The sequence below is a fragment of the Danio rerio genome, chromosome 20, assembly GCF_052040795.2.
Source record: "Danio rerio strain M-AB ecotype USA chromosome 20, GRCz13ab, whole genome shotgun sequence".
Lineage (NCBI taxonomy): Eukaryota > Metazoa > Chordata > Actinopteri > Cypriniformes > Danionidae > Danio > Danio rerio.
The window spans coordinates 46756517-46768917 of NC_141040.1; the positions used below are offsets into that span (position 1 = coordinate 46756517).

General features: G+C 32.7%; 1 protein-coding gene and 2 long non-coding RNA genes across 10 annotated transcripts in view; 2 read left to right on the forward strand and 1 right to left on the reverse strand.

The window, feature by feature from the left end:
- Positions 1–4504, forward strand: part of LOC137488687 (uncharacterized) — a 152167-nt gene extending 147663 nt beyond the window's left edge. For all 3 annotated transcript variants that reach the window (XR_015519068.1, XR_015519067.1, XR_015519072.1), the window contains 2 exons: positions 4178–4311; positions 4385–4504. This is a non-coding gene — a long non-coding RNA (uncharacterized LOC137488687). The remainder of the gene's footprint in view (positions 1–4177; positions 4312–4384) is intronic.
- LOC147839443 (uncharacterized) overlaps positions 1–12401 on the forward strand; it is an 837962-nt gene that overhangs the window by 202657 nt on the left and 622904 nt on the right. The window lies entirely within an intron of this gene.
- The window catches only part of rfx6 (regulatory factor X, 6), a 31579-nt gene that overhangs the window by 16857 nt on the left and 2321 nt on the right, over positions 1–12401 (reverse strand). For 2 of the 6 annotated variants that reach the window (XM_087297039.1, XM_087297043.1), the window contains exons 2-12: positions 9112–9275; positions 8783–8936; positions 8578–8701; positions 6528–6589; positions 6338–6415; positions 6113–6140; positions 4368–4475; positions 4203–4280; positions 3999–4112; positions 1386–1435; positions 1122–1281 (exon numbers count right to left, since the gene is read on the reverse strand). In XM_087297039.1, the coding sequence (XP_087153165.1) occupies positions 1122–1281; positions 1386–1435; positions 3999–4112; positions 4203–4280; positions 4368–4475; positions 6113–6140; positions 6338–6415; positions 6528–6589; positions 8578–8701; positions 8783–8936; positions 9112–9275 (1120 nt within the window). 6 annotated transcript variants of the gene reach the window in all.

Sequence of the window (12401 nt, forward strand, 5' to 3'; positions counted from 1 at the left end):
AATAATTTTTCTTCTGGAGAAAATCTTATTTGTTTTATTTTGACTAGAATGAAAGCAGTTTTGAATTTTTTAAAAACATTTTAAGGTCAAAATTACTAGCCCCCTTAAGCTATTTGTTTCGATAGTCTACAGAACAAACCATTGTTATACAATAACTTGCCTAATTACACTAACCTGGCTAGTTAACCTAATTAAACTAGTTAAGCCTTTAAATGTCACTTTACGCAGTATAGAAGTGTCTTGGAATTTTTTTTTTAATTATTTGACTAGATATTATTTATATTATTCATATTCATTTTCAGTTGGCTGTCCCTTATTTAGATTCAAAACGTTTTGTAAAAATAAAATAATGCCAAATTAATACAAAAAAAATTTATGTAAAAAGTTAGATATACTTATCCCAACTTGAACCCAAAGCAATATCTAAATGTTAAGAAGTCTTGCTAAAAGTTTTTATACTTTAAAATGCCTTAAAAATGAGTTTGTTTATTTATTTATTTAAAAAGGAGTAAAACCTAGTGGATTTAAGAATAGCAACAAAATGTAAAACAACAAATTATTGATATTTTGAGGCTGGAAAGATTTTGCAATAAGGTTCCATTAGTTAATGTTAGTATATGTATTTACTAATATGAACAAACAATAAACATGTATTACAGTATTTATTCATCTTATTATAGTATTTATTCATGTTTGATAATGTTAGTTAATGAAAATATTTATGTAAATCCACCGGTCCAACTGCACCCCTCCCGTTCTGAGCTGAGATAGAACAGGCGATTCTTTGTATGGGAGTCGGTTGCTCTAACAAGGAGACTAAAGAACATGGCCTCTAGCATCTGTTGCTTGAGCACTTTTAAATGTCAGAAGAGTGAGGTTTACCTGTATAGCCCTTCACTAGCTGGCCTCCGTTACACTCACACCCTAAACCTCATGGCCCTTCGTTACATATAGATTTGTATTGTATTTTATTATAGTTTTTAAAACTTATGGATGTATATTTTTGGCTCAGAAAAACAACATTAAACATTTCATTGTACAATAGAAATAAAATTACATAAGTATATTATAAATAATTTTTAAATATTAAACAAAATCAAGAATTATAGAAGTGTCTGTACCTGCGCGAGATGTAAAAATGAGGTCTGTCTCTTTAAGGACGACACAAATCGTCTTGCTATCGGCACTTTCTTCTCTGAGAGGATTTCTGGGAGATTCTCCAAGGAAGACAGCATCCAGTGTTCCCAGTGTTTGGCAAAATTTCGAATATCTGCCAAAAGACTGGAGATATTTTCTTAAACTCACTCAAAAATGCTTAACGATATCACATTTCACACCTGCAGGAAAACCAAATGATAAATAATGCAGCAGTTTATTAGACAAACCTCTCCGGCATATCCTGCATAGTAGCGGGAATGAGAACATCTGTCAGAACCTGTGAAAAACAATTCAGATAAAATTCGATAAGGGAATAGTGATTATGATCCATAATGAAAACAATGATTGGTTCTGATGGAAAAAGCTGATTTTACAACAGCTCATGCAAATTGTGAAAGAACAGAGCTAAAAAGGCATATGCTCTGTGATTTTTGCTGCTGGCCTTATTGCACATGGATTTGTATGAGTTTTCATTTCAGATACAATACTTATGCGAGGAGAGTATTTAAAATGATCACCAAATGCAGTTTATTATAAAGCTTTATACTTATAAATGTCTCATACTGCACTGTAAAAATACTTTGACAAAAAGTAATGAAAACACATGTTTTTATGTTACTTACACTAATATTAATCAGTTAATCAGGCTTCAACTATTTTAAAGTTATATAAAGTTTACCTTTATACTTTTAGTCAGTTTGAATGATGTATGTTGAGTTGACTTTAAAAGTTCCTTTGATTCAACAACAGAAAAGGAGGTGCAAGGATTTTTTACAGTGTGGGTTAACACCCAACATATATTAAATTAAATTCTTTATTTCTATAGCGTTTTTACAATGTAGATTATGTCAAAGCAGCTTTACATTGTAAAGTTCTAGTAAATTGAAACTGTGTCAGTCCAGTTTTCAGTCTTGAAATTCAGTTCAGCTCACTGCTGGAAAGTCCAAACACTGAAGAGTGAATCCATAATAGCGGAGCTCCACAAGTCCCAAGCCTTGCATTAAGCATTGCATCACTCTCTCTCTCGGTTACTCACAGGATTTTTTTTGTCTCTTGTGAGTTTTTTGTTCAAGTTTATTGCAAATTCTGTGTGCATGAGGCAAATTCATTCAAATGCATGCATTATTCATGACATCATGTAAAATGTGCCTCAATTTGGGCATTTCCATTGACCTTCTTTGTTACTTAGGTGTGTGGATACTTGCATTCGCATTTAGTGTGAACCAAGCATTAACACATTTAGCTCTTTTGTTCTTTGTAGTCCATTATAATTTATGTATAGTGCTAGACATTATGAAAATATTACTGTTTTTGTTTTTATTTTGCGTTGTCTGTAGATGTTTTACAAAACAGTTACATGCCCACTGGTGCTTTTAAGCTCTAATTCACTCATTTAAATCTAAATAAAAATAGTTTCATATACTTTTTTCATAGCTGTGCTTATATAGCATATTTACATTTTCAGAGAACATTTCTTCTGTTATATTCATAAATCATTAACGCCAACTTCTTTGTATAAATTATTTTTTATAAGATGTCTGTGTAGAACATGGGTTCAACAATAAATTGAAATATATATTGCAAAAATAAATTAAGTTATAGAAGAACATGTCTACTTAAGTTATTTATTTATTTATTTTTTACATTTTTTATGTAATTTTGACTTAAATATCAAGCACTGGGCATGTATTTCCTTTCCTAGAGTTTGGGCTCAATAAGGATTGTTTTTGTAAAAATAATAATAATAATAATAATAATGTTTCTTTTATCAAAGATGGAATAAATTAAGTGACAGTAGCTGGGTTTCCATCCTAATGTAAAGCTAATCTTTTCAAATTTCGCAAAAAAAAAAGAAGAAGAAATAAATCCCAAATGGAAATTACACTGTAAACCCTAATGTTGTCTTTACTTAAACAATCATATAAAGTTGACTGAACGTTACTTAAAATTTAGCATTTTGGTCCTGTAACCTAAAAATATGAGTTAATTTTACTTATATACAATGAAAATGCAAAAACTTAAGATTTCAAGTATAGTAAGCTCAAAATCACAATTAATAAAAAAAAAAAAAGGTTGTTTTTAATGTAGTCTTGACTGTAAATTTCTAATATGTGGAACCTTTTAGTGCAAGGTCTTTTTTATCAGAAAACAAGGCTTCATGTATAATTATTCACCATAATGGGAAGAAATTGCTACTTATTTTTCTTTTGAACATTTTTTCATAGTATATAATTAAACACAGAGACACACACACTGAACTGAACAATTTAAGTATACTCTACCAAACCGGCAAGTTAAATAAACTTAAATATGCAAGTTTTGGGAGACTCAGTTGCTTAATTAAATTGAGGCAACGAGTTAACACAATTAATTTAGTTCAGTCAACTTATTAGGGTTTTCAGTGTAGATGCGTTTCCATCAAGTTGTGAGAGCAGCTGACTGTAGTATTGGTAACCTAGTAGCCAACAGTAAACAAAGCAAGTATAATAGATATAGCTGATTGGTCATATGGGCATAATGTTTGCTACGCCAGAGTGTAGTCTGCAAATGTACATGCAAATTATTCACATTAACCCTTTTTCACCAAATTCACCTCAAGTGAGCATAAATTAAGGGATTTTTATTCAAAATCCGACATTTACATTGCTCGTTTCTCATGAAATACTTCAAAATGTGCATGATGGAAACAGGCTGGTGGAAACCCAGCTAGTAAAAACAAAAACCTTCAATACACAAAAGTTTTTTTCTTTTCTTCAGATATATGATTTTTGACTTTCTGTTCAATCATGTATAAGTATCATAATCAATGAAACACCCAGATATGATTCATAAACACTCACTTTATAGAGTATGGAGTCACACACACAGAAAATGTCCACAATAACTGGATTCTCCAGCAGTGGAAGGAGATGCTCAGGCATTCCCTGCCAGAAGTGAAGCAGAAAGTTCTGAATCTGGAAGAAAAATCAGATGATTAGAGTATTTTTTTTTTTTTACTAAAATCTACATGCCGTTACAGGTTCTTCAAGAGCGTAAAATAGCACCTCCTCGAAGTTGACGTTAATGGCGTTGTCCAAAATGCACTGACAGTGAGTTTTGTACATCATAATCAGCGTGTCGACCTGACAGATAAGAAGAAGAACAGAATCTGAGGTAAGTAAGTCAATGCACTTTATGTATACAGTGTTTTTTACTGGAAATGAACAGACCTTTTCTTTTGAAACAGACTCCTGAAGCACTAAATGCTGTGCGCTTGGAAATTCGGGTAAAAGTGTTCCTGTTTTTGAACTAAGCGAGTATTTCCTGGTGAATCCTCCCTGTGAATAAAAAACCCAGATATATCAGTAAAATTACTACAGTGTAATAATGTTGTTAATAGCAAAACATTACAATATTTTTTCTAACATATATACATTCAACAGCAACTTTATTAAGTACACCTGTCCAACTGTTTGTTAACACAGATTTCTGATCGGCCAATCACATGGCAGCAACTCAGTGCATTTAGGCATGTAGACATGGTCAAGATGATCTGCTGCAGTTTAAACCGAGCATCAGAATGGGGAAAGAAAGGTGATTTAATTGACTTTGAACATGAGATGGTTGAAAGTATTTCAGAAACTGCTGATATACTGGGATTTTCACACACAACCATCTCTAGGGTTTACAGAGAATGATCTAAATAGAGAAAATATCCAGTGAGCGGCAGTTTTGTGGGTGCAAATGCCTTGTTTATGCCAGAGGTCAGAGAAGAAAGGCCAGACTGGTTCCCGCTAATAGAAAGGCAACAGTAACTCAAATAACCACTCGTTACAATCAAGGTACAGTATGCAGACGAACATCTCTGAATGCACAAAACTCGAACATTGAGGATGGGCTACAGCATCGGAAGACCACACCAGGTTCCACTCCTGTCAGCTAAGAACAGGAAACTGAGGCTACAATTCACACTGGCTCACCAAAATTGGGCAATAGAAGATTGGAAAAAGTTGCCTGGTCTGATGAGTCTCGATTTCTGCTGCAACATTCAGATGGTAGGGTCAGAGTTTGGCGTCAACAACATGAAAGCATGAATCCATCCTGCCTTGTATCAATGGCTATGGCTGCTGGTGGTGGTGTAATAGTGTGGGAGGTATTTTCTTGGCACACTTTGGGCCCATTAGTACCAATTTAGCATCATGTCAATGCCACAGCCTACTTCCGTATTGTTGCTGACCATGTCCATTCCTTTAAGACCACAGTGTACCCATCTTCTGATGTCTCCTTCCAGCAGGATAATGTGTCATGTCATAAAGCACGAATCATCTCAGACTGGTTTCTTGAACATGACAATGAGTTCACTGTACTTAAATGGCCTCCACAGTCACCAGTTCTTAATCCAATAGAGCACATATGGGATGTGGTAGAAAGGGAGATTCGCATCATGGATGTGCAGACAAAAAATCTGCAGCAACTGCAAGATGCTATCAAGTCACTATGGACCAAAATCTCTGAAGAATATTTTCAGCACCTTGTTGAATCTATACCACAAAGGATTAAGGCAGTTCCGAAAGCAAAAGGTGGTCCAACCCGGTGCTAGTAAGGTGTACCTAATAAAGTGGCCACTTTTCTTTTTCAAATATTCCCCAAATAATGAACTTGCCTAGTTAATTAATCTAGTTAAGCCATTAAATTGCACTTTAAGCTAACTACTAGTATCTTTAAAAATATCTAGTAAAATATTATGCACTATTTTCATGGCAGAGATATAATAAATATTACTTAAGTATATTTGGAAACGTGTTGGGAAAAAAAAATCTTCTTTTTATTAAACACATATTGTGTAAAAATATACAGGGGGCTAATAATTCTGACTTTTACTGTATATTCAGCATATTCAGTTTCCTCTGTGAATTGTGATATTGTGTATGAAGTGTAGCACTTCAACTTTATGTACTAAATTATAAATACCAACCTCATTTTTCAGCTTGCTTCCAGAGAATCTGTGCAGAACACATAACAGAATTTATAGATATGATAAAACATTATAAACCAAACATGAAATATAATTATTAGTTACAAGAGATCTGATTTGTCTCTGCAAAGGCAATGAAAAAAATCCTTTCCAATTCACACACATATTTCAAAAACTTTCAAGGACTTGCGATAGGGCTCTGAATTACAGGTATGAAAGACTAACCGTGTCAGACCTTTCCCGGAGTAAACAGAGTGATAATATGCACTGCTCTCCTTGATTCCAATACCATAATAATGATACCTGAAAGTCATTCAAAAGCCAAACACAGGGATTTAGATGCAGGCATTTAAATCGTCGATTTAAAAAAAAGCACTAAATGATGTTTTTGAGTCAGAAACCTGGCCTATCTTACTTTGAATGGCCTCTGGTTCCAAGCCTTCGTGTTGTTAGAAGAGGAAATTTCTGCCTTATGGTCTAAAAAGACAGGAATAAAGCTCTAAAATGTTGTACAATCATTTGACATGCACCGCAAATACAAAATCAAAGGCTATTTATGTCTGCTAATGTACATATTACATAGTATATATATTAAAGCGCAGCCTTTTAGCAGGTATTTATCAGCACTGAAGGTTCATGAAGGTTTCAGATATTAGATATTTAGATCATTTTAAAAAAGGTCTGGCATATATTAACACTTTAAATGAACACCACATTTTTTGTGTTTTTGGGGTTGGGCGTTGGGAGACTTCTAGTCTCCTAGAGGTAAGAGTTGACTTCATTTTTAATCCATTCAGCAGTTTTCTTATTCAGGCGAGCTCACTTTTAGCTTAGCATGATGAATTGAATCTGAAGATTTTCCTATTTAAAGGTCACTTCTTCTGTAAAACAGGCCAATATTACTAGGAACTATACTCTTATTCTGGCGTAATAGTCAATAAATTCTGCTGCTGTACCTTCAAAACTCAAGCTTTAAACAGGAAAAATTATCCGATTTATTATGCTAAGCTAAGCTAAAAGCGACATGCCAGAATAATAAAATCTGCTGATTGAATTCAAAAATGGTTCAGCTTATTTGAAATAAGTAGCTTAAACAAACATTAAACATCTATTTTTGAGTGTACATAGTTTGATTAATAAAATTTATTTAAAATGAAATTCCTTTGCTGTTACTTTTGATCAATTTAATATGACTTGGAAGGATAAAAAAAATAATCGTTTTATTTTTTTATATTTTCCAAATGATGTTTAACAGAGCAAGGAAATTTTCACAGTAAGTCTGATAATATTTTTTCTTCTGGAGAAAGTCTTATTTGTTTTATTTCAGCTAGGATAAAAGCAGTTTTAATTTTTTTAAGAAACATTTTTAGGTCCAAATTATTAGCTCCTTTAAGCTATATATTTTTTCGATAGTCTACAGAACAAACCATCATTATACAATAAATTGCCTTGCCTAACTACCCTAACCTGCCTAGTTAACATAATTAACCTAGTTAAGCCTTTAAATGTCCCTTTAAGCTGTATAGAAGTGTCTTGAAAAATATCTAGTCAAATATTATTTACTGTCATCATGGCACAAAAAAATATCAGTAATTAGAAATAAGTTATTTAAACTATTATGTTTAGACGTGTTGAAAAAAATCTTCTCTTCGTTAAACAGGGGAGCTAATTATTCAGGGGGGGTTTATTATTCTGATTGCAACTGTATGCATGTTAATAATATATTAGCTGTAATTTTATAAATGTATTCATATATGGCCATATGAACATATACTGATATATTTGAACATATATGTACATGTATTTATTTATACATTTGTAATTCCAATGGTTGAAAAAAATATATGTAAATGGTCATTTTTGCAATATTGTGAAATATGTCTTGCATAAATGACATATATTTTATATATGCAAAATTTAAATACAAATGTATTACCTGGAATTAACTTATTTTCATAAATCAGATGGGTGAAAATAGGTTTGTAAAACTATAAAGCAGCACAACTGTTTTCAGAATTGATAATAATGGGACATATTTCTTTAGCATCAATTCATTACTGATAGATCATGTGACACCAAAGACAGGAGTAATGATGCTTAAAATTCAGCACTGAATCACACAAAAAAATTACATTTTACAATATATTCACATAGCAAACATATATTTAAAAATTAAATAATATTTCACAATTTTTTAAATAATATTTCTGACCAAATTAGTGCAGTTTTGGTGACTAAAAGAGCATTGTAAAATCAAAATCAAATTAACCTTTTGAGTAACTTGAACTTGCATTACGTTAAACTAACTTAAACAGCTTGAATAACTTATAAAAATAAGTTATTAACTTAGTTTAATAAGTTACAATTAACTAAAAGCATATGCGGTCATTACAAAGCGATCATATTTTTTACAGTGAGTGCAATTCAAGAGATTTATAAAATAATAAAATAAAAATGCCTCTTACCTTTCCGAAAGTGGCAGCACAAGCAGGATCTAATTTCTCCTTCCGACAAAAGTCTAAATAATGAGCGTAGAGGATGCACCGTGGCAGACAAACACCTTCACAAACTATGTAATTGTCCTCAAGCCTAATGAAACAAAACAATTGAAGCCCAAGCATACAGTATCAGCATTGCTTAGTTAAAAAAGAAAGTGCACAGAGAGAGTACCATTGTAAAGTAAGTTGGGTCTGCTTCTTCTTGTCCTTGATGATCTGACTGATGCTTTTCTTTGGCTGCGTTTGTTTCGCAGCGAATGGCTTGGAATAATCCAGATGGCCCAGGTCTTCTTCAGAGGAGATGCTTGCATTGCTTTCATCCGCTTCTGCCAAATGAATAACATACATAGCTTTCCAATTGTGTGACGTGTGTTAAAACTATTCATAACCCACCGGCGGCAGATTGAGAATTTGTAACAGCACTTTTTGAAAGAAAGCAATGCAGTAGTTTTGATTAAAGCCGCTTGGGAAACAATTTACAACAAAGATGACTTTCTCTACCTGATTTAATGCCAGAATCCTCCTCCTCGTCAAGCCTGGCTTTGAAAAACATGTTTTCTTGGTTAACAAGAATTGTCGCGTGGAGGTCATCTGCGTTTTTGCAAGCTCTCTTTGTCTGCGACGCCTGATAAAAAGCATCATTCTTCAGTGGACTCCCTATGTTTCTTTTCAGTGGCATGTTCAAGGAGAAATTAAAAAAAATAAATAACAAATCTGGAATGCTAAATTAAAACCACCAAGAAGACAACAATAACAACAATAAAAAAGTGCTAAAAAATTTGTTAAAACATTCCAAAATCAACACGGCCCATCATAAGGTTTGGCAATGTGATGTCCATTCCTGAAATGATACGCATCTCCAAAAAAACAAGGCTAAAAAAAAAACATCTAAACAATGCATCAACTATGTGTGTTTTGCTATTCCTTGATTTCCACACTATAACAATAGACCCTGAGCACGACAGGAACTCTTTAAAGAAAAAAACACAAGATTAATCCTGTAAAAAGTTCATTAATCCGAGAATGGGTAAAGATAACACCTTCCAGTCTTAATTAAAGCTCTGCTCTCTCTGAAATGGTGCGTCACTGAGGTGAGTGCCTTAAGGCCATTTATCTTATTTACAGAAGACTGGCAATGGATTCTGAGATTTAATGATTAACCAAGAAGGATATCATCATCTCCTTCAAATCTGGAAAGCTCGGTTATAGACCGGCCTCCTCGGTTATGTTTTTGTCTTTTATTTATTTCCTTTAAAACATTATATTTGGAATTTCTGGCTTTGTCTACAATACTGTAATAAATGCTAGGCTCCATACAATCCCTTCATGTCGATCCATTGCAAATCGATTAAGTTAAGTTAATTAAGTTAACTTTTTACAATTTGAAGTTGCTTGAACATAAAAGAGTCATGACGAAAAGAACCCTCAAGAATTAGGTTGATTCAGCTCATTTTAAATAAATAGCTTGAAAAAGCAGCACAAATTACATTTAAGAGAATGGAAGAGAAGATACTGAGATGATGGTCTATTGTTATAGGCAGAGCTTTTTAAAATAATGTAGGATGACAATTGTCAAATTACTGGTAAAGATTGGTTATTAAGCTTTTAATGAATTTTATTAATCTAAAAATGTGATTGTATGTTGATAATTTGTGATGATGTGCCCATTATTGCAACCGTTGAGTAAACAGTAAATCACTGTAAATGCAGGGTTCCACACCGTTCCTAAAACAAATCGATAAAGTTAACTTAATCATCATTTACAAATTTAAGATTGAACATGAAACAATTAAGTTGCAAATCGATAAAGTTAACTTAATGGTTTTTAAAATTTTAAGTGGATTAAACATAAAATTGTTTTGTTAAGCTTTTAAATAAGTAGTTTGAACAAGCAGCAAAAATATTGTTTTAATTTGAATGGTAAAGAGAAGATACTGAGATGATGGTCTATTATGATAAGCATGAGCTTTTAAAAAATACATATTTAATATGACAATTGTCAAATTACACCAAGATTGAGGACATTAATAATCTCATACTGAATTTTGACTGTACATGTTGATCATTTGTGATGATGTGTCCATTATTGCGACCGTTGAGTAAACTGTATATTATCACTGTTAAAAGTCAGGGGTTCCACACAATCCCTTCAGGTTGACCCAACACAAATCGATAAAGTTAACTTGATGGTTTTTACAAATTTAAAGTGGATTGAACATAAAACAAATAAGTAGTTTAAACAAGCAGCAAAAGTGATCATAAGGATTGTATACTAATGAAAAAATCTTATGAAACTACATAAAGTATACAAAATAGCATAACTTTTAAGTTCTTTCGTTGTTTTCATATTTAAAAATAATATTAACAATTTTTCAGTTTTTTACTTGCATTAATATATTTCTATAATTTATATATATATATATATATATATATATATATATATATATATATATATATATATATATATATATATATATATATATTAGGGATGTAACGGTATCAGAATTTCACGGTACGGTAATACCTCGGTATGAATGTCACGGTACGGTATTTATTGAATCATTTACAGGAAAAAACAAAACTTATGAAAATACTCCAAAAAAGTGCCAAAAGTGTCAATGACATACAAATTAGCCATCTATCTGTAAGCTTTGAAACAGGAACTTCAATTTTAATAACAAAAAAAAATATTAAACCATGTAAAAAAAAATTTAAGTTTTTAATTTAGTATTGTTGAAAACTCATCACATTCAACATTTAATCACTCACTCACTTAGATAGAGATGGGTTTAAAGGAAAATTATCATATAAATATAATCTGGTAAAAGCTGGTATCTCTGGGCATTTACAATGTCCCCTGCAACAGAAAAAAAAACCTCTCATTTGGTACTGAGGTTTCTGGGACAAGAGAGATATGACTTATATGACTTATTTCTTGAGCGCCGAAAACGGAGCTTTTTGGAAATGCTGGAGAGGCCGTTTTCATTCTAAAACGCTGCTGCTCCGTCTCAGTGTGGATGGGGAAAGACGGAGACATCTGAAAACGGAGGCGGGGCTGCAAACGTTCGCCTATCTGATTGGGGCTTTTCCTCAATATTAAGTAGCCCACACACAGTTCAGTCTTGCATCCTCTTCTTGTAAGTTAAGACTTCGCAAGTTTGATCAAGGCTGCAGTCTCCCCCTTCTCAGTTTGATATGGAAAACATACCGAGGACACGGGTAAATCTTCAAAGGGAACAGTGTACTTTATAAATTCATTCACATCACCCTGGCTACGTTGTTTCACTTTCTCATCAATAAAATGTAAACATGAACTGCCTATTTTCTTTTTAATATTAGCAACTTAACAGACAGCAGAAATGTTGAGGCGTCGTGCTGCATATATGAGCGTCATCTTCACTGTGTGCATATTTATAACAAAACGGAGCCGATAACAACTGCCTCCTTTCAATTTCAGTGAAAATACGAAACACACCCTCTCTTTTGCTGAATATCAGTTTTAATAATCGATAATTATAAAAGTATAACATACAATAAGTTTATACATTGTAGGAAATAAAGGCAAGCGATCAGTCAATGTACCTGGATTAATCATTAACTTATCTTTGCGCTTAACCAAAACATGTTACCCGTGAACAAGTAACTTAATAGATTCCAATGACCAAAGTCAGGGAATTGGCCTATGTCGTTAGATAAAGACAACAAGATGAATGAAATATCACGTTTAGCAAATATAGCGAGATCAGATCCAGCGGGAGATGCTTGATGAGCAGTCCGACAAGCAGAGCTCT